This window comes from Panicum hallii, chromosome 1 (assembly GCF_002211085.1).
Source record: "Panicum hallii strain FIL2 chromosome 1, PHallii_v3.1, whole genome shotgun sequence".
Classification (NCBI taxonomy): Eukaryota; Viridiplantae; Streptophyta; class Magnoliopsida; order Poales; family Poaceae; genus Panicum; species Panicum hallii.
In genome coordinates, this window is record NC_038042.1 from 7,330,330 (window position 1) to 7,352,585 (window position 22,256).

Below are 22,256 nucleotides of genomic sequence, written 5' to 3' on the forward strand. Positions count from 1 at the left end.
ATGGAGTTTTCTTGAGGAGTCGGTGAGGATACACTCGGTTGGTTGCATGACATGCCGTGTTTATTGCTTCCGCCCAAAACTTCTCGGACGTGCCATAATCATCCAACATTGCTCTTGCTAGGGTGATGAGTGTCTTGTTCTTTCTTTCCACCACTCCATTTTGTTGAGGCGTGTAGGTGGCGGAAAACTCATGTTTGACCCCTTCTTCATCGCACCATTCTTCAATCTTCATATTTTTGAACTCGGTGCCGTTGTCACTCCGAATCTTCACAATTGGGGAATTGTATTCCCTTTGAGCTTTTCTTGCAAATGACTTGAAGATTTCCGGAGTTTCACCCTTATCGCCTAAAAACATGACCCAAGTGTAACGTGAAAAATTATCAACAATTACTAGGCAATAGAGGTTACCACCAATGCTCTTGTATGAAGTTGGACCAAAGAGATCCATGTGTAGTAGCTCGAGCGGCTTGGAGGTAGACAACATCGTCTTGATGGGATGATGAGTTGCAACTTGCTTCCCGGCTTGACATGCTTTGCATAGCTTGTTCTTGTCAAAAGTGACGTCCTTTATGCCGATGATCATCCCTTTCTTGTGGGGTTTCTTGAGGTTGCTCATGCCAATGTGAGCAATTCTTCTATGCCAAAGCCACCCAAGAGACGACTTGGTGAAGAGGCAAGTCATGGTACTTGTTTGCTTTGAAGAGAAATCCACCAAATAGATATTGCCATGCCTAAACCCCGTGAATACCAATGACTTGTCTTTTTCATGAGTCACTACAACACCATTCTTGTCAAAGGCACACGTTAGTCCAAGATCACATAATTGTGCAATAGAGATGAGATTAAAACTAAGTGCTTCTACAAACAAAACATTTGAGATGGATAAATCTTTTGAAATTGCAATTCTACCCAAACCTAAGACTTTTCCCTTTGAGTTATCACCATAGGTGACATGTTCATGATCGCCGGGGTCTTCAAGTGAGGTGAACATGCTATCATTGCCGGTCATGTGTTGAGAGCAACCGCTATCAAGTACCCAATGTTTTCCACCGGCTTTGTAGTTCACCTACACACATGAGAATTTAATTTTGAGTTTTCGAAACCCAAACAAGCTTTGGGCCTTGCACATGTGTGACAAGAGCTTTTGGGACCCAAAGTTGCTTGGGGAGCTTCTTCTTCGACTCCTTAGCAATTTTGCCAATGAACTTGGCCTTCAACTTGCCCTTCACTTTACTCAAGAGAAAATGATTATTTTGGAACATTGATGAGTAATTCTTGGGTAATTTAGGAAGAGGACGTGATGGTAAAGTGCACTCCCTAGTGTGGTGCCCGGTGACTTGGCAATGTTGGCAATATGAGCCCACTTCCTTGATGAAGCTTGTCTTGATCTCCGGAGAAGGAGTTGTAGCCATGTTTGGCTCCGGAAATGAACCAAGACCTCTCTTACCATAGTCACGGGCATTGTTAAAGAGAATCTCCTTGTGGATGTATTCTCCCCTTGAGAGTTTCTCCACACTACTCTTGAGGCTTGCCACTTGATCCATCAATTCCTTTTCCCTAGAGGAAGCAAGCTTGGGCACAACATTAGTGGCATATGCATCAATGAGTAGGTCATCACATGAAGTAGAAGCATTGACCTTTTCATGAACAACTTTCTCAAGAGTTGGGTCAATTACTTCATAAGCAAATTCAAGTTCTTAATACTTGTGAGCCAACTCCCTATGCTCTTGTTTGAGCTTTTTGTGGCTCTCTTCAACTTGCTTAGCAAGTACAAGTGACTCATTGTGCTTTTTGAGCAAGTCATTGTACTTACTAAGTAAGTCGGAGTGGGAATTTGCCCTTTTCCCTCTTGATGACGGATGTATACTCATTGATGAGGTTAGTAAATTCATTTGGATCAAGCTCTTCATCACTATCATCTTTACTATCTACCTCACATACCTTGGTGTTACCTTTTGCCATGAGGCACATAGGAGGCGGAGGTAGAGATGGTTCTTCATTGGTGAGGGCGATGGTGACAATGTCTTCTTCATCACTTGAGTCTTCGCTTGATGAGACATCGGTCACCCACTCTTATTTCTCCACCAAGAAACTTTTCTTGGTGTGCCCTTTCTTCTTTGGGAAGAGCTTGGTCTTCTTGTCATGGGTCTTCTTCTTCCCAAATCTCTTGTTTTTGTTCTTCCTCTCCTCTTCTTCATCATCGCTTGAATCATGGCGATGCTTACTCTTGTTGTCCTTGCTTCTTTTGTCCGGCTTGGAGCAATTTGGACGGATGTGACCTTTTTCGCCACAATTGTAGCAAATCTTGTTCTTGACATCCATTGGCCGGAACATTCCCTTCTTGGAGTCAAAGTTGAAGCCCTTCTTATTGATCTTCTCATTCAAGCGTGTGAACTTTCTCATCATGAGAGCAAGTTCTCCATCATCTTCAACATCGGATGAGCTCTCATGATAATCATCTTCTTCATTGCTTGAGCTTGAGTCTTGTTTGACCATCTTGATCTTACGGGATTTGTTTGTCTTGGTCTTTAGAGCAATTGACTTGCTTGATGTTGGCTCTTCGGACATACCAAGAATGCTCATTTCATGAGCGCGAATTTCGCCCACAAGTTCTCCTACTTCCATTGTGGCGAGATCCTCCTTTTGAAGCATAGCATTGATAATGTTATACTTGGGCTTCGGGAGGAGCATGAGGATCTTGCGATTGATGGATGCACTGTCAATTTTGGATATTTCAAGTGCATTAATGTCCTTGACAATGACATTCAAGCGAGAATACATATCATTACAATTTTCATGAGCTAGCATTTTGAAAGAATCATACTTAGCTCTAAACAAGTGATATTTTTGCTCACGAACTTTGGTGGAACCTTCATGAATCTCAATGAGCTCCTTCCAAATATCACTTGCTAGGTCCATGCCATTTACTCTAGCAAAGACCTCCTCACTAATAGCTTCGAAAATTGCATTTCTAGCTCTAGCATTCCATTTTAATTGGTCGGGGGTGGGATCTCCGGTGAACCCGACTTTAGATGCCAACCATACTTCGGGGGCAATCGCATCAAGATATGCGGCCATGCGAACTTTCCAATAGGCAAAGTTCTTGCCCTCGAAGTGAGGTGGCGAACCACCCATCTTGGCCATAGCTCTAGGCGGTGAAGCCTAATGATCCAAATGAGCAACGAGGCTCTGATACCAATTGAAAGGATCAATGGACCAAGAGGGGGGTGAATTGGGCCTTTTTCAAATTCTAAAACAAGATAAAACAACCTTAACCTATGCAAAACTAGAAAGGCACCAATTCACCAACCAGATAACTAAACACTTGCGCAAGCTAGGAAGGATAAAAAGAGATTAGGCCTAGCAAGGTAGAGCTAACTAGTGATCCCTAAATCAAGCACATGAATGAATTGCATGAAAGATAATACTTGAATAAGTAAAGTGGACAAGGGACAACCGGATTTTTTCCCGTGGTATCGATGTGTTGGCACACACCCCTAATCCACGTTGTGACACTCACAAAGAGTATTGTCACCTCCCAAGTCACCAAGACGAGGGCGCTCACTAAGAGTCTCCGTTCACCATCCCGGTGTGGTGGAGATCAAGCCACGTACAATCTCTTCTCCGGGCTTCCACAATCCTTGGCAAGCTCCGCGAGAATCACCTCGATCACCAAGATCGCCTAGGTGATGCCAATCACCAAGAGTAACAAGCTAAGGCTTTCACTTGAGCAAGAACCAATCACCAAGAATGGATGCACACAGGCTTCTCTCTACTCAAGTCCTTAATCTTGCTTCTTGAATGATTGAATGAACAAGTGTATGAAATGATGAAGCTCAAGGTGGCTCTTGACTATAGTATGTGTGTTTGGGTGTTGCCTGGTGTCAAGAGTAGTAAAATGACCCATTGGAGGGGTATATAAATAGGCAGCTCACACGAATAGGGCCGTTGGAGAAAAAGCTGCCAGAAAACTGCGTAGCGCCGGTTAATCCGACGTCCCTCCAATAGTCATCGTCGGTTTAACCGGTGAATGTAAACTGCCCCTTCTGAAAACTAGCCGTTACAGCTTAGGCAGATTAACCGTCGTTGCATCGGTTTAACCGGTGAGTGTAGTCATCCATTGAACAACTGAAAAACCAAGTCACTGGACAACTGCACCGACGTCCAATTTCAAATAGCGTCGGTTTAACCGGTGTATTGACTTGTCCAGACCTGCTGACCTCGTTTAACCGACGTATATAAAACTTGAGACGTCGGTTAAACCGGTGTTAAGGATTTTTCTGATTTTGCCTTTTCTGACTTGAGTCTTGAATGAAATCCAAATATTCTTGAGATATAAGTTGAGAACCACTTATTTGATCTTCTAGAAACCTGAGTGACCATTGTGTGCATCCATTTTCAAATGACCATGTTCATGCTCAAGTTACTAAGACTAAACCCCTCTTAATAGTGCGATCACTACAAAACTATAAAACCTATACTAACCTAAGTGTCCTTCTCAACCTTATGACACTTAGGACTAGAAAGATCTTTAGTCTTGACATATTATTGAGTTGAATGCCGAGATCGCCTTTTTGAATAATGAAAATTAGGGGCCTCTTTTGACATATAACCAAATGAGCGATAATGATCTATAAATCTGCACAAACTCATTAGTCACAATAATGGTTGTCATTAATCACCGAAACATACCTTAAGAGCCTAGATGCTTACACATACGAATTACTGGTCCTTCCTAGCTCAATTATTACATGTTTAGAAACATAGATGCCTACAGATCAGTTCATCCCATCTCACAATACATTACGATGTCTACGATTACCAGTCCTTTCTAGCTAAATCCAGCAATTATTATTACACCGATATTAATTATTATATGGATATTAAATCAGGCAATGCAGCTTGCTTACTAGCGCTAGCTTGGCTTTCTGATTCCTTTTTGTTTGTGAAGTTGCGAGCTAAATCATCGTCCTGCCCCCCGTAATTGTTGGTTATCGTGCTCGTGCCACAGCAGCTTACATTGGTTGAACAGTTGCTGCAGGGGAGGCAGCCGCCGAAGTAGCTAAACAGCTTCGACCAGCTCAAAAATTTCATCTTGGACCAGCTCGGGTTTTGTGAGAAAATAGAAATCGATAGAATCCTACCACTAAAGCAAACAAAGAGAAACTTCGTCCGTGGGCTCTGTGGGTTTGCTAATGCAGATACAGCCAGAATGCGATGATTCCAACAAATACATGTAACAATGGGGGTACCCGATCCTGATGCGTGGGGGATGTTGGTGGTGATGGGGCGCTGTGGTCCCCGTGTTGGCGCGCTCCGGGAGAAGCCCACTGGTGACGGTCTCGGAGGAGGCACCGCAGATCTGCCGGTGGTGGCGACCGCCGTGATCTCCGAGGCGGTGCACTCCAGGAGCGCGGCGGTCTCGGAGGATGCGCCGCGGAGGGTGATGCCGAGCGCCGCGGTCTCCGGGACGCTGGGGAGGGGGATTTTATTGGTGGCGAGCACCGCGGTCTCCGAGACGCTGGGAGGGGGATTTCAGCGTGCTCATCGTTCAGCAGTACATCTTGTGACTATTTCTTTTCTTAAATAGCAGTACATCTCCGGGACGCTGGTGAGGGGACTTAAAGCAAGACGCGTGTCTCGCTTTACTTTACTGTTCTGAGACGCGCCCGCATGGTGAGACAAATGCGAGACGCGCCTTTGGATGGCGCGTCTCAGATCATGTTGAGATCTAAGACGCGTCTTTGGGTGGCGCGTCTCGCATTAGTTCCCACCTCCGAGACAAACCCCGCCTGGGGAAAGTAATGCGAGACGCGCCTTGCTAAGGCGCGTCTCGCATTTATCCCCAGATAAAACAGTGCCTGCCCCCGCCCAACAGGGGGCACGCGACTGTAGCAGCGGCCACAGATTGATCCACCCCCGTTGGAGGTCTCTTCCTCTTCCAATTCCTCTCCTTCCTCCCTCCTCTTCTAGGTGTGATCTTCTTCCAAGGTTAATTCTTTCTCCAAATTCTTCTCCTTCCTACCTTCTCATTTATACTTTTTTAAGTGGATGTTGCATATATTTGGGATATATTCAAAATTCATGAATTTTGTTTGGATTTTGCTTTTTCTTTTATAGTAGTTGGTTAAAAGCCAATAATAAGCTATGGCTTTGTCATGCATATACTCTCGATGCCCTTAATACTTTCCTCACTAGTGGAATAAAAAGTATAGCGATCATATTATTCTTTAAATATGGACAATGTAATTTATCAAGTAATTTCAGTAATAAGTGTTCCAAGTGCGATAACTGCAAGTATCAGGGTTTAGATGTTCTCCTTAATACTTCAATAGAGAAAAGAGAAATTAACTATAAATAATCGAAGTCGCCAAATAAAAATTACTCGACTTCAATGATAGGATCAAATGTAAAGATACTTGACTGGATTTATATAAAAATATATCAAAATCTGTGTCACCAAATTAGTATCATCAAATAAATTATGAAATATATTTTCACGGTGTACTTATTTGGCATCGTAGATGCAAATATTTTTTGATAAATTTATTCAAACCTAAAATAGGCTGACTTAGGAAAAATCTAAACATAGCTGTATAGGAAAAAACTAAACATAGTTGTATTTTAGGAAAAATAGAGCATGTGACAGGTTTCTTGGACCAATCTTGGACAAACAATTTTTTCCTAACTGCAGTGCATTTTTAAGCTGAACTGAATCGAAACTTGCAAGTCGTGATCAGTACGGTGCCAAAAGTTGTAGCCTCTAATGATTTGTGCTGTATAAATCCAGAGATTGCATTCTTTTTTCTAATGAACGGACGACAGGAGATTTGCTGATGTTTTATTAGAAAGAGAAAATTGGAAAAAAGAAAAAAACAACTGATACAACTAGCCACACAGGGAGACGCCCACGCACAATAAAAAGAAAGCAAAGAAAGAACAACTCAAAATCTCAAAAGAAGAAGGGACAAACTCCACTGTAAACATCCCCTTCTCTAGCCCCACCCGTAAAAACAACTGAAGCAACTAACAGAGATTACTGACGTTGCATTCTTTGCAGAGTAATTTAGATATCAAGGGGAGATCCTTCGTTGAAATCGAGGGAAATGCTTCCAGTATGTGATGTGAAGTAAGATAGAACTGCAGATGAGATTGTTATAGGGAACTGTATCTTTTCAATGTTTTATTCTGACCAGATTTCATAGGTTAGCTAATACTCTTAGGTAGACCTATATGTAAAATAAATAAATCTAAAATCCTGGAAAAGAAAGGATTGCAGTTCCTCTTTTTCCTCTGTGTTACCCTTACATATTATGGCATGCCTGCAAGATCTTCCATTGTGCAAGTTGCAACAGTGAAATAGTAACAAAGCTCAGTTTTCACAGCAGAGAAAAAAATGGGGACATGAAAACAGGGTAGATTGATATGAGTCCCTCAAAGGAAATAATTACAATACTACGCAAATTTTGATGTATTTTGCATACCTATCAGGATTCTGAGCAAACTAACTAGTGGACACACCAACATACATGTCAACAACCATCCTACTACTATCTTTACATTTCCAAGTACAAACCAAATTTTCTTCAAATACAAGTGCAAACTATTTTCAGCAAATTAAAGTACAAAATAGTTACATGAACAGACTCCACTAACAGCAGAATTATTCATGAGCCCCGGATGTCACCAACAGCAGAACACCTGCATCAGAAAACAAGAACAACAGTCAGGGGAGCAGAACAGCTGCAGCAGCCATCGACATGCCTCTTGAGAGAGCTCGCCGTTCCAACCTTCCTCCTCCAGCTCCGGTGGCTGCGCCTCCCTCGTCCCCGCTGCGCGCTCGCGAGGAGCTCGGGCCGCAGCACGAGCGGCGACCAGAGGCCGCTCCTGCCGTACTCGAAGCCGAACTCGCCGGCGTCCTCGAACTTGCCGAGGAGCTCGTCGGAGACGTCCCTCGGCACCACCTGCACCACGCTGCCGCAGCTTGCCTCGGAGGAGTCCGAGCCGTCGTGGGAAGGCGACAGGCTCATGAGGTCCAGGAGCGATGGTGACGACGCCATGGCTTGTCCTGATCAGGCAGACAGGAAGAATGCATGGGGGACAGGAAGATGGACGGGTGGAATGGATGGATAGGTGAGATAGGTGAGCTGTTGTGCTTGCTTGGTTGCCGGGCAAGATGCCTGTGGGGCAGGGAGAGATGGAGATTGGAGAGAACACAAAGAATCTCCCGCTGGCTTCCTGCTCTTGGTACCTAGTTCAGGATGGTGAAAGGACCAGATTTGTTGGTTCCAGTGTCCTTCTGTGTTTAGAATGTGGAAATTTCAAAAAAAAAAAAAGGAAGAAGATCCCGGGAATTATTTTAGACACTGCCATGGTGTGATGACGTGGCACGCATGGCTACATGATAAGGTTTTGGACTATCTCTCCAGCTATACTTTGTATAATATATAGGTGCTGGTTCTATGTGCCTTTGTTTTGTTCTCCTACCTTTAATTTCAGGCAGAGCAGCCATTGTTCATGAGTGACCAGCTGGTGATGCACGCCCAAGGCAACCATGTATATATAGGATGCAAAGCGGCTAGCTTTAAATTTGTGTTTTTTTAATAGCATGCCGCGAATGGTTGCAGCAAATTATATTGTGGTACACAGTTGACACAAGGCATTAGATGCTCCCAAGCCGTGTCATGTACTTATGGCATAGCACGTGTTTTGGATCCCTTGATCCGATCATGACCTTTTTTAAAAGAAAAACTTTATCGTCATGGAGTTTTGATATAACACTCTCTTCAAAAGAAATGATGTTTTGGATTGGGTGCACTCAAACTACTAAAGCTGTTGGGTTTTTGTCCACTGATTACCCTTTTATGGTAGGCTTGAAAGTTTGGAAATAATAATGTCATATTTGCCTCGGATAATTAGTAGTCAAATCTTTTTTTTTATCCGTGCATGTGTATGTGTTCCTTGTTCAGCGGCAAGTTCATCACTGCAGTGAGGTTAAAGTATGTTGACACAAGAAGGATTAGAATTTAAGTGCAATGGATATGTTCTTAATATTCGTGCACAATCTAAACAACCTCACAAAAGGACCCAAATTTTAGAGCTCTGGCAGCGTCAATTGTGGAAGAGGATGTCCGATAGTCGCTTGGACAGAGAGCCGCACAACAAACCACTTCCTTCATTTCAAATTATTTGCTGAATACAGCAAACTAATTTCTTTTGTGTTCTCAATGAGGCCGTGGAGGTTTCAAGTACAAGTACTGAAATGACTTCACTCATATATTTCTCATCTGTGACACCTCTTGAATAATAACACATCATTGTGAAACAAAGAGAGTGGTACCAACTACCAAATATGGAATTAGCTTTCTGAGAAGGCCTCGAATAATTTTGTTAGGTACGAAGAAATCTTTTTGGTGTGATTTGTAATTTGTTTTATCCTCATGGCACGAAACACAAGAATTTTCTTTTTTATTCCCACGAACAAAAGAGTTGAAGTGTCTTTCCGGATTGCTGGAGGCTGGATTATGAAAATCCAAAGAGGAACAAACCGATGGAGTAGGATCCACCCAAACAGAGGGGGGAATATTAGGCACCTACTTTGCACATTCCTGCACCTTTTTCCCGTCAAGATGGAAGCACCAACTTTGATGGTGCCTCCTAAACCTAGAATGTGCTTCACTGCTTCCACCCTTGAGTTACTTACTCTATGTGATTTTGTGTCAGCTTCCACTAGCATTTTAGCAAATCAATGTATGCTTATCCCCATATCTTAAGTTACCCCAAAAGACTTCGTCTAAACCCATTTGTACAGCTTCATTGCATAGAGTTATTGAGTCCATGAACTCATATCTCAATTAGCACCACTTAATAAGTAATTTAATAAACTTAATCCTCCATTTTTTCAATAATGAACATAATCTTTTTTTGTGGGATAATGAATATAATATATGGGCTCGACGACTATCCATGACATTTATATGGCATTTGGTTTGAGATGTGGGTCGGTGATACGTCATTAGTTTCTAACTCTGATCATAATTAATTTAGTTATTTTTAGGAATATGGGATAACAAGAAATTATATCATCTCATCTCATTAGAAACTAACAAATTATGAGATTACCCTACAATATGGATTACTCAACTGACACGTATATAACGGTACAAGAGCATCTCCAACAGGAGTCCTAAATTGGATCCTATCTTGAAATATAGGGTTTAAGAGAAAAAATAGCCTCCAACAGGAGTCCTATTTTATAAAAAACTGGCAAATCAATTTAGGACTCAATTGGTTGGGTTCTATCTCCCTTTTGCCACGAAATCTAACTGACAGAGACTTCTTTCTCCAATGCCTCCGCTCCAATCTTTCCCCAATTAGTTGTAAATGACATGATTTGAGACCCCGCTGTTGGAGTATAAGTTTTTTTTGACCCTAAACACATCAAATATGTCCCTAATACAAATTATAGGACCCATGGTTGGAGATGCTCTAAGGGTGTGTTCGTTTCTTGGGGCCTAAAATTTAGAGGTGTCACATCAAAGAGAATCTTATCATTTAGAAAAATCTTATCATTGCAGAACCCCAGTGCTAATTCGCGAGACGAATCTAATAAGGTATATTAGTCCATGATTAGCGGATGATTACTATAGCATCACTGTGGCAAATTATGGATTAATTAGGCTCATTAAATTTGTCTCGCGAATTAGCACCCAGCTGTGCAAAAAGTTTTATAAACAGATTTTATTTAATACTTCTAAATAGCAAGATTCTCTTTGATGTGATGGGTCTAAAGTTTAGAGGGTAGGAAACGAACAGGGCCTAAGTTGCACTTCATGGAAAACTTTATTTTGTGCTTCATTTTTCATCAGCGCTAGGGCCGTTGATCTCTGCCTATCGTTGCATTCCGTCGCAAGAACAAAACACATTCAAATTTCAAACGGGATATCAGAAACCGGTGGATGCAGTCTGCAGTCTGCCGTTGCCATTTATGCAAAAGGACCCTGGAGAACAGAAAATTTATACCTCAAGACCTTCCCCAAATCCCCAATCCTCCTCTCCACCTCTCCACCCAGATTTTGTCTCCTCCTTCCGCCTGCTCTCCTCTCCTCTCCGGCCACGTCCAGGCTTGATCCACTTACTCCTAATCGGGGAACTGCTACGCCGCCGCTGGGCCGGCCAGATCGCCGGTAAAGCTTCGGCTCCTCCTGGTTGGAGACCGGCGAAATGGTACGCACTTCTCTGTCTCGTCCTACCATGGCAAGATGCATGAAACCACCCTGGATTTCCCTTCTTGACCCGATTCCTCGGGAAGACGCTCGATTCAGCTCCCCGTGCCTCAGTCACGGACATGATCGGTCGGATCCACCTCTTTGGGGGATTTTTATTTTCTTGTCTACTCTTCCCGAAAGTAAAGTAGGTAGCGGATGCTGGTTAGCTCCTTTCTCCATGTGGATGGATGTCTTTATTTGAGGTTGCTCTGTTGAGGTGTGTACGAGCACCTCAATAGCCTTGGTATTGGAATGTATCTGCTTAGAGATTTTGTGAACCTGTTGTATTTACCAATGGGTCAAAGAATCAATCTTTGCCATCCAAACCTGCGTTGAATTCCTGATCCAAGGCTGGACAATTAGACATTTGAGGTTTGCTTATTGTGAAACCAATAATTTGAAGTTCACAGAATCCAATTGATTCCAGGGGCAACCTAGCATAAGGTGTAGGTATTAAACATGTTCCACTCTGCTCACAAAGGAGTTAGGAGTAGACAGGAGGACTGCTTCGTCTCCCCCGCGTTGCCCCTCTTGGGCGACACGGGCGGAACCCTACTGCTGCCGCCGTCCAAGCCCCCCCCCCACCCTCTTCCCTACCACGCCGCCGCTAGAGCCGGCCGCCGGAAGCACGTGCGGCGGCGAGGCATCTTCAATCCATTTTTTCCCCTGACGTGGACTGCTCGCTCAAGTTGGGGCCCGGCCCTCGGGACGGCGATGGCAACAGCACATCATGGGTGGCAGCGGCCGGATCTGGCGTTTCCCTGGCCGGAGTTGGGGGGACCGCGGAGCCACCGGGAAGCGCGGGCGCACAAGCAAGACGCCGCCGCGCTGGCTGCTGAAGAGGGAGGCTGGCCCTCGGGACGGCGACAGTGAGTCGTGGGCGGTAGCGGCCGGATATGGCTTTTCCCCGCTGGAGATGGGCGTGCCGCCGGGATGCGCGGGCACACGAGCCCGATCCCGGCAAAGCGCCGCCGCTCGGGCCTACTGGAGAGGGAGGCCGTCGATCCAGCTTCATAGAACTGCCCGGGGGGCTGCGGCGTGTTGGCGCTTAGGTCGTGGAGGCCTATGGCCTCATGGCCGGTTATGGTCTGGGGTGGCCACCGAGGTCGCCATCTCCCTCGACTCGGATTACGGCATCGCTCATGGGGCGGTGGTACTGCCGGCAGGTGTTCCAGGAGAAAGCCCTTCCAGACCTTGTGTCTGTGTCGACAACAGCGGCGCTTTTGGGCGTCGTTCCCTTGTGAGGCGTTGTTGTGGTGGCGTGTGCAAATATCGATGGATCTTCGGGTGAAAACCCAATTCGGGCTTGCTGGATGAGGCGGCGACGGCGTCTTTGATGTTGTTTTCTTGTTGGAGCATCGTCTTGGAGGTTCTTCGATCTTACTTAGGTACCTCAGTGGCATTAGACGGTTCAGACATTGAGTTTCTAAGAAAACGAGAGATGTGATGGTTTGGTGTTGCGTAGAGGTTTTGCAAGGATGAAACGTGGACGAAGAGAAGGGTTGAAGCTTGGTCTTTGTGATTTCTTTCTTTTTTAGAGTTTTTCTTCTTGTATTTTTAGATCCTCGTTTGAGGTTTAGAGGCAAAGAACTCTTGTAACCATTGGCTGTAGACATTCACCTGTGAATGTTCAAGGCCGGGATTTTCCTTCATTTTAAAAAAAAAAGCAAACATGTTCCAGTTGTTCGTTGTGTTGTGAAATGGAGGTCGAGTGCATATTCGCTGTCATGGTGACATCTGGAAACTAGAATGTGAGACTGATTTACTCTAGTTTCAAGTTCAAAAATGGTACTCTTGTCATAATGAATGTCTATTCGAGGTTTGAGGTAATGATGACTTGAAATGTTTTGGGGAAGGTGACGCTAGATTAGAGCAGCGGCTAGATTTAGTTTGATTAATCATTAATGGCTGCCAAACAAAATGCAGAATTCCATGAAAAAAATCTTTGATATGTGTTACCACTAAAGCAGTACCACTTGGTTCATAAAGAGCAGTATTGTCTATAGTTAATTTAATACGTTGCAGCCCATATCTAAAGTGATAATTGGACAATTTGTTTCAATGCCTGATTCTCAACTTGGAGTCACACTGCCAATTAAGCTTTTGTGGGTTTAATTGCTTTGGATGGATCATGGCAAACAAATGGACTCATCACTTTTTTCTCCTGGTTTTTGCCATACTGTTATGTTACTCCAATTGCAATTCTGATTAACTGGTGATATTTGATTACCATGTTGTTTTAAGAAAGCTTAATAAGCACTGCATCAATCCATTGTGGGCAGGTTTATCACTCTAGTTTCATTGATGATGATAGCATCACCAAAGCTTGTGGCTGTCCTTTGCTTCCGCTAAAAACTCATATAAAGGGTCCAGCCCCCACCTCAGACCCAGGTATCCTGTCAACACTTAATACAATTGATGGTTTACTTCCACCGATACAAGAACACTGATTTTTTTTTCTATTACAGATAAAGCGGACATAGTTGATGAAGCCATAACTTTCTTTCGAGCAAATGTTTTCTTCAAAAACTTCCATGTGAAAAGCCCAGCAGACAAGTTACTGATCTATCTGACATTTTACATCAATATTGCCCTGAAAAGATTAGAAGGCTGCAGGACGCTAGCTGTTGGGACCAAGGCCATCATTAATCTGGGCTTGGAGAAAGTTCCTGTGCCTGGGGAACCAGGGTTTCCTTTCCCTGGACTTTTCACTCTTCCCGTATCCCAGGAGGAAGCAGGTATTCAGTTTCATCTACTTCAATTGCATGGCCATATGTATATATTTGAATTAGATTGTCTTTTCTCCGAATAGTTGTAATAAGCTGTTATTCAGTATCTCACCTATGTAGTATTTTGGTTATTTTGTAGACTAGTTGAGTATTTCACCTAAGTATTCATGTTCCCATGGATTGCGAGACAAATTGATGACTAGGCATTTCTCTGTTTAAATTCAGAACTGTTGAGGAATTATTTGAAGCAGATAAGGGAGGAAACAAGTGGAAGACTGCTCAGCTGTGCATACAGAGCTAATGGCTTTCCAAACAAATGGTGGTTGGCATTTGCGAAGAGGAAGTTCATGAACATTGTCATCCTTTAGACGACATAGGTATTTTCAGCAACAGGTTAGAGTTATTTGTAGAAATCCTGGTATCTCTTATGATTATGTGAAGGAAAACAAAGAATCATCCAACATCTGGAGTGAGAAGCCAAAGTTCTTTATGGAAGGATAGATAGGATGCCATAAACTTAATTATCTGCTGCAAATTTGCGATGGATGAAGTGAAAACATAAGCTGTCATGTTGTCTTTGCCTATTTCCCCCTTGTTTATGCCTAAGTCCAAGCTTTTTTTTTTCCGATTAGGCAGTGCAACTCAGACACTCACAAAACACGTATACTTACCCCTATGAACGCTCGTACCCAAACCTCACCCCTATAAGCATCTTTGAAGACCCCTATAAACATCTTTGAAGACTGAGCTGGTAAATTTTCGAAATTAACAAAATCACCACAAACATCTTGCTATCGACGGAACGTCGCCTACCATTAAATTCCAAAAAATTTACTCCCATGGCGAGTCGAACCTGGAACATGAGATGCTACTAACACTTTTGTGACCACTAGCCTAAATCCAAACTTGAAACTGGCCATATTCTCAAACGATGTGTTTAATCTAAAAGACAAGATGACATTTCGTACAGATGTTCTTAATATTTTGCCTGTTGCAAATGTGGCAGTGGCATATATTCTGTAGTTATTAATTATTCATGATCTCCCTAACCCTCGAATGTTCTAAGAGCTGCGTGTTACGTGTACGCCGACCTGCAGCCTCAGCAAGCCATGCCATATTTGCCACAGTTCCAGAGTCACATTGATGAATTTATTATGAGTGACAGCAATATGATATTTAGTACAGATACTGAATCTAGTGCCTGAAATATGACATGAATCTAGTACCTCAAATAGTACAGATACTGAATGATCTACATGTCACAGATACTGAATCTAGTACCTCAATCGGCCAAAAAAAAAAACTAACGCATCAATGAATGCAAAATCCTGGGACTGGACATGACGAAAAAGGTACAGAAGACGAATTCATTCACACAAAAATATAGTGCAAAACAGAGCACTAGGGGTTCAGAAAAGCTATAAATTCACAGCCCCAAAAAAGATGCAGCCCTTTTGATGACGACTATGAGCCAAGGGTTCAAACAAGATATTATGGATATTTAACCTCCATATTAAACTAGGCTACACAAGTAGATCATTCGAACAAGACATTACTCAGGTTCTAGCATGCAGAATTAGATCTAGGCAAAAATCTCTGGAGTTCCATTCAGCAGGAGAAATATTAGTCTACGCAGACGCTTGAATGTTGTCCGCAAGGAACGCCTTCCCAGGGGCACGCTTAGACAGGGGGCCATGGACGCCAAGCAGCTGCACAAAGGCCAATAGATGAACCAGAGTTAAATAGATTTGAACATGCACATAGACCAAAAAAGACATTGCAATTACAGCACAAAGCAATAGAAAATTAGCCTGAGTTTTGAAGCATAAGATGCAAAAACATAAACACAGAAATAAATGAGTAACTGGAACAACTTTGCACCTTAGCATTGACACCATCAGGGGCGATTCTACCCTCACTCTTGTACCTGAGGTACTCGGCGCGGGTGAACTTGGTGAAGCCCCTGAAAAAAGAATACAATTTACCAAACAAGTCAAATTCAAACCAATCGTCAGTGCTATGACATGATATTGAGTTCAATAGAAATCAACTTCATTCCCACATACCACTTCCTGCTGCGGATGATCTTTTGGCGGCCAGGGAACTTGAACTTGGCGCGGCGGAGGGCTTCTTCAGCGTGATTAGCATTGCTTTCCTTGCAGCGTACAGAGAGGAGGACCTGACCAATGTCCACACGAGCACAGGTACCCTGGGGCTTGCCAAAAGCACCCCTCATTCCAGTCTGGAGCCTATCAGCCCCGGCACATGAAAGCATCTTGTTGATACGAAGGACATGGAACGGATGGACCCTGACCCTCAGGTGGAAGGCATCCTTTCCAGCACTCTTGGTCATGTACTTGTTGCAAGCAATGCGGGCAGCCTCAAGAGCCTCACTGGAAACATTCTCCTTCTCCCAGCTAACCAGGTGGACACAGAAGGGGAACTCATCCACTCCCTTCCTCTTCATGCCAACATCATAGATCCTGATCTTGGGGTCAGGAACACCTCGACAGTACCTTGACTTCGGGTATGGCTTGTTCTTGATCTGGCGGTAGCATCTAGCCGGTCCTGGTAAGAAAACAACAAAGCACCTAGTTATAACCAATGTGCAGAAAATGGCATCAAATCACAGGACAGCATTCTGAAATAAAACTGCAGACATGGAAAATAAAGCACCCACAGCCACCTTACCCTCCTACCACAATATTTTATTACAGAAGTGCAATCTCAATTCTTCATAACACATCAGAACTGGAATAGCAAGCTCAAAAGAGATCCACCTCTTTAGTGATTGAATGTCAATATCACAGTCAATGTCATTAACCATGTGGACCGCATCACATATCACTCAATCAAGCAGTCATTTCTAGGGACAGTAGCAAAATATTGGGCAGAATTCAGAACATTGTAAACAGAACTCACACATCACAAAAACATGAATGCCAATTAGACATCATTAGATTGCCAACACTCTTAGCAGAACAGTTACAGCATTAAACACATTATAAAACTAATTATATGTTTAGGGTGGGGATGCATGCCACAGTTTCAGACATAGCACAAAAAGGCAACTGCACTTTGTATAATGAGATGTAGCATCCACATAGCATATACAAAGCCATCCACCAAGACAGAATGGAAACAGAGCAGAGATCGCAAGCACTCTATGCTTTAAACAAAACAACACATACAGATCAGCAACTGTACAGACAAACAGACCAGCTTGCTAGAAACAGAATTCCCATGAAACCAAGCTAAACTTCATGCGTGTTCATACAGTCTGTGGACTGCTGCAACGTCTACATGGCTAACATCAAAAGTAACATTCGACAAGGTCATCATATTACGGTGTGAACTAAATAGCAGCATCAGGGCATTGCCAGAAAAACATATCACAAGCCCTGTTCTACCGAAAAATGAATCGTCTGAATTCTACAGATCACGGTAGGTACAAGTATTTCAGACGGTTCAGGCTATCGAGTGATAACAGAATTAACTCTACATGCTCATCAGAATTATGATGCTATTCATCTCATTTTGCATCTAATTACAATGGGAAAAAGATGAATTCCAAAAGATCATTCAGGAAAAGCTAATTTTTAGATAAGACTAAAGCCAATTGCCAATGCTCGGCGAAACTGATCACCGCAAATCATCCGAAGATTTCTCAGAGCCCATCAGATTCCCGCGTATAGAGCCACGGCCATCGGCATCTAACAAGTCCCCACCCTGGAAAGATGACACTACCGTACAGCAGCACGGATCCGAGAAACGTCGAGACGGAGAAAACAGTCGGGAGGAAGAGGGAGCCAGGTGAGTGATCTTACTTCTCCCCATGGCGACGGCAGAGGCGAGACGACGCGTAGAACGAGTTGGCGGCGGCGGGAGCAGGTGGGCGCTAGGGTTGTGAGAGCATCTTATATAAGCGGTGAAATTAGTGGCGTATGCTCTTGCGTCTGCGTGGTGGGCTTGGGCTTGGATCCTCAGTCGTGAGGCTGGTCATAAGGCCCATGTGGCCATGTCCATGTGGGAACTGGAGGCCCCAGCTTCCCATTTTTCACCTCAGGGCCCAGGCTTCACTCCATTTCAATAAAAAAAACACTCCATCTCATTCCCGCTCAAAAAATCTTGCATTTATTTTATTCATTATTAAAACTCCTAATATATTTTTTTAGAAACTGCAAAAAATAAGTAGCCCCTTTTTGGTTGTTTCTTACCCGAATTTTTTTATTTTTAAAAACACACAATGCCATAAGCTCTGTCGTCCAGTCAAATTTGAAGAAAAATGAAATATCAGCAGACATCCCTGGAGGGAGACCCAAGAGAGAGATTGGATGCTACAACAAAGAAGTGATACACCCAGCAAAAAAAACAAAAGTGGACACATTAGATGACCACCATATTCTTCAAAAAAAGGGAAAACAAGAACAAGCTATGACCACCACATCCATCTTTCCTTGCTGTGATGATAATCTGGCAATTCATCAGTAACTGATTGTTCATCTCAGGTTTAAAAGAAGAAATTACATGACCGAGATGAACAGTCGTTCCAAGTACGGGGGGGGGGGGGGAACACGTCCTGCTTCTGATCGCAGAATTACAGTGTAATCGCATAACAAGTTAGCTACTGCAGACATCTGGCTCCGGTTTCACTGATATCGGTTAGCTGCGAGATACACCGGCGAGATGGTATCAAGAAATATGGAAGCCAACCTGCTGCTGCTGCTGCTGCTGCCGCCGCCGCCGCCGCCACTGCCAGAGCACCAGCACGAACGATCAGGCTGCCGAGGAAATGACTGGTCCGCCTGCAAAGGGGAGCCCCAAATCTGCGTCAGGACGATGCAAACTGTAAATAGCAGCTGAATAATTGTATTCCCTTCATCCCATATATTCATTATGTCTATATATGCATAACAAAAATTATGTATCTAAAAAGCCAAACGACGTATAGCTTGAAAATGATGAAGTACAGAAGAAGGAATTGTTGTGCCTTTTTTTGTGTGTGTTGGCAAATTGTTTCAGATAATATACAATGCCAGCTGGTGCAACGAGAAGGGCTGACAAAATGCAATGCAACCAGACCAGCCCATTGCTCCAGCACTTTTTCATACTTTTCTGACGAGAATCATGAAACAGAACAGCGATATATATTCTTCACATGCCATTTCAGCATACTTTCTGACAAGAATCAATGAAACAAAACCTGTCTGGCTGTCTGACAATTGCACCTCCGTCACTAACGCAGACGGAAAACACAACTTCAGGGCCAAGTGAACAAAGCCAAAGCTTAAACAGAGTTCATCATAGCAAAGAAATGATCGCAATCAGCTCACTTGTCACGACAAGATCAATCACAAAAAAATGGCAAACTAGAGAGAGAAAAAAACTCATATTCCATCAGTCACTGAAAAATTCGATTCTTCAAAGTTCAAACGTCGCATTGTGCAACCGCCTTGATGTAATCACACTAAAGTATGTGCACATTAGAGTCACTGTAAGTGAATAGCAGGACTATCAGGTCATATGCACAAAACAAAATAAAATCTGATGTGGCTGTTAATGCATCAAGCAACAAATCCATGGGGCCTAATTGTCTGATTCAAATAGCTGTGTTATACTGGTTGGCTTACCTGCTTGTTCGCAGGCATGCAAAGCCAGATAACGCACTTCATGAGCGCATGATGCAGTGCAGCCACAACCTTGCACACAAATGCGACATTTGGAAGAAACATAGAGGCTTTTGGAAGATACATGGAGACATCAAATGTACATGCCAAAAATAAGTAGCTAGTACATTTTAAAATACATTGTGAGATATAAAATAGGGCTAATTCTGAATGGCAGGGCAATTCTCCTTTTGCATAGATGGCAGTAGCATTGCTGACAGATCCTGCTAGACCCACCAGCCTCCATGCCAGAGGAGAATTGCGCTGTGATTCTCGCCCTGAATACCCCAATGTTTGACTACTAGTACAACAACAAAGCTTTTTTTTAGTCCCAAGCAAGCTGGGGTAGGCATTGCAATATGTGGCTGATCACCCTTATTCTGTTCTTAATTGTCCTATCTTCAAATCTTTGTCTGCCCCCAATCTTTTTCTCGCCTTGTGTTGTCTTCTACCAAGCATATGTGGCCTGTTTGGCAGGCCTCCGGTTTCTCCAAGAACAGCTCCGGCTCCGACTCCTCTGGTGGAGCGGCTTCTCTAATGGAGTTGAAGTCATTTTGGAAAATATTTAGCAAAACAGTTTCACCCTGTGTTTCATGAATAGATTGGAGAGATTAAATGTCCAATATGCCCTTAGCTATTTGATATGTTTGTGCTGCTTGAATTTTATGTTCGCACTGAGTTTAAATTCTAAGTCGTGTGAAAATAAAATAAATAAATAAATAGATTGATATTGTTTAGGTAATGATAATTGAGTTCTCGTATTAGTAAGTAATTTTTAAAAAAGGAGTCAACCCTTAGATAAATCATATAACCATGGATACACAGAGAAGATCAAATGACCATACTACCTTTATTTTTTTTCTTAATTCCTCCTATTTTCTTCCTTCTCATTTTTTCTTCACTCCTATTCTCTCTCCTTATCCTCTTCTTCCTCGTGTGGATCGGTTGCACGCTCCTGCGGGCAGCGGTGTTGGCCGTCTCCCGCAGCCACGAGCTGCCGCCGGGCTGCCCCGAGCTCCAACCGCGAGCTCCCACCGGCTGGGCGTCCGCCGCTTGGGCTCCCACGCAGCCGGCCGTCGCCCACCACCACCTGTCGCCATTTGGGCTCCCGCGCAACCGGCCGCCGCCGCCTGCTACGCCCGCACAGGCTGCAGTCGATGTGTTTTTTTCGTCGCGTGTAGGCCGGGATGGTAAAACAAGGGAGTGGTAAAATCCTTGTAAATACATCGAAGTTCGGTGGTAAGCTGGGACGAGCAGACGCGGGCTTTACAGCTGGAGCCATGTGGAGCCTCGTTTTGTGGCTCCGCCTCCTGCGTGGAAGCTGCACGGGCTCCAAGTGCGGCTCCTAGCCCGGAGCTGCTGCATTTTGCACCCTTTGGCTGGAGCCGATTTTGGAGCCCGTTTTGGAGTCCTACAAAGAGGCTCGTTTATAGAGAGAGAACAGAAACTAGGAAGAAGGGTATGGATATACTTCCAAGATATGCTTCATAATCAGGAGTGTCTTCAAGTTGCACATAAAAACTAAATGGTCCCTATTCTCATCTTTTGATCCAAAAAGGCAACCTTTTTCCACATTCCCTTCAGTATCATTGCTAGTACAACAAGTAAACATTAACATAAGACACTATGGTTTTTTTCCAAATATTTTGCATGGACATGCAATTGGTGGACCATACGAATAATGTTGCTTTTTTTAAGTGAAGATGTCGTGGATATTATGCTTCAACAAGGAATATCCCCATGGATCTTCTTTCTCATTTCATGCCCTTTCAAGCTGTGAATAACCTGATAAGCATCTAGTGCTTTTAAAAAGAAAACCTAAGTTTGCTGGTTGAGCTGCTCTTCGGTGCCAAAAAGCCGCATAAACTTGAGGCATCCAAATATTTCATGCAATTGACTAAATCATACTTACCGAAAAAAAACTTCCATGGCTTCTTCACATTTTCTAAGTTGTACAGCAATATAGTTTATAGTTATTTTATTAATTTGCTTACCCTTGCCATACCTGTAAACTTCGCGCGGGGGGGGGGGGGGATGAGTATTGATAGATGCTCCAGTTGAGAGACCGACCACTGGAGCTCGAACCCAGCTGCTCACAAATTGTGAGGACCTCCCTTATTAGAACTGGTTTTAGCAAGTTTCTTGATGATTTAGGGCTCAGTACTCCCTGCGGGCCTGCCTTTAAGACAAAGCCAGAGGATTGTCTTCTCCATGTGGAGTTTATAACTTTCTTGTGGTGTATAAACATTTCAAGAAAATATTACTCAACTTTAGCTTGTTCACTTTAGGAAATCTCTACTAATCATGTGATCATTCCACCAAGTGACACCAATAGAAGTAACCCACAATGCCCCATGTGGTCATTCCAAACTCGGGTTTGTGCACAAGTGACGATTGAGAGGTTGGTATAAGATGGTATACAAGAATGTAGCCATATGAATGTTCAAATTTTGAGATGCATATATTTCATTTTTCCATTATACATTTAGGGAAAATGTTGTGGATGAAAGTGGGAGTATGAATTATTGATTTTTTTCTTGAACAGTATGCATTGCTTTTTGCAAAAAGGATTGACAAGCTAGTGGACAGATCTT

The 22,256-nt window shown here is 43.4% G+C and overlaps 3 protein-coding genes across 4 annotated transcripts; 1 reads left to right on the plus strand and 2 right to left on the minus strand.

Moving 5' to 3' along the window:
* Positions 1 to 7,397: 7,397 nt before the first annotated feature.
* LOC112902219 lies at positions 7,398 to 8,316 on the minus strand. Of its 2 annotated transcripts, none has more exons than XM_025971177.1 (2): positions 7,782 to 8,316; positions 7,398 to 7,701 (listed from the first exon to the last, which is right to left on the minus strand). In XM_025971177.1, the coding sequence occupies exons 1-2, from the start codon at positions 8,058 to 8,060 to the stop codon at positions 7,684 to 7,686; spliced, it is 297 nt and encodes a 98-aa protein (XP_025826962.1). In that variant the 5' UTR covers positions 8,061 to 8,316; the 3' UTR covers positions 7,398 to 7,683. The 2 variants fall into 2 exon arrangements, with proteins under 2 accessions (XP_025826962.1, XP_025826968.1); XM_025971183.1 differs by having other exon boundaries at positions 7,791 to 8,309.
* A 2,688-nt stretch (positions 8,317 to 11,004) lies between these two features.
* Positions 11,005 to 14,587, plus strand: LOC112878276 (actin-related protein 2/3 complex subunit 3). Its single transcript, XM_025942725.1, has 4 exons — positions 11,005 to 11,226; positions 13,550 to 13,658; positions 13,736 to 14,005; positions 14,222 to 14,587. Exons 1-4 carry the CDS (start codon positions 11,224 to 11,226, stop codon positions 14,362 to 14,364), a joined length of 525 nt encoding a protein of 174 aa, XP_025798510.1. The 5' UTR covers positions 11,005 to 11,223; the 3' UTR covers positions 14,365 to 14,587.
* Positions 14,588 to 15,311: 724 nt separating this feature from the next.
* Positions 15,312 to 17,941, minus strand: LOC112878755 (60S ribosomal protein L10-1). The gene is made up of 4 exons (XM_025942966.1): positions 17,824 to 17,941; positions 16,063 to 16,564; positions 15,878 to 15,959; positions 15,312 to 15,705 (listed from the first exon to the last, which is right to left on the minus strand). Exons 1-4 carry the CDS (start codon positions 17,831 to 17,833, stop codon positions 15,625 to 15,627), a joined length of 675 nt encoding a protein of 224 aa, XP_025798751.1. The 5' UTR covers positions 17,834 to 17,941; the 3' UTR covers positions 15,312 to 15,624.
* Between the last annotated feature and the right edge of the window lie 4,315 nt (positions 17,942 to 22,256).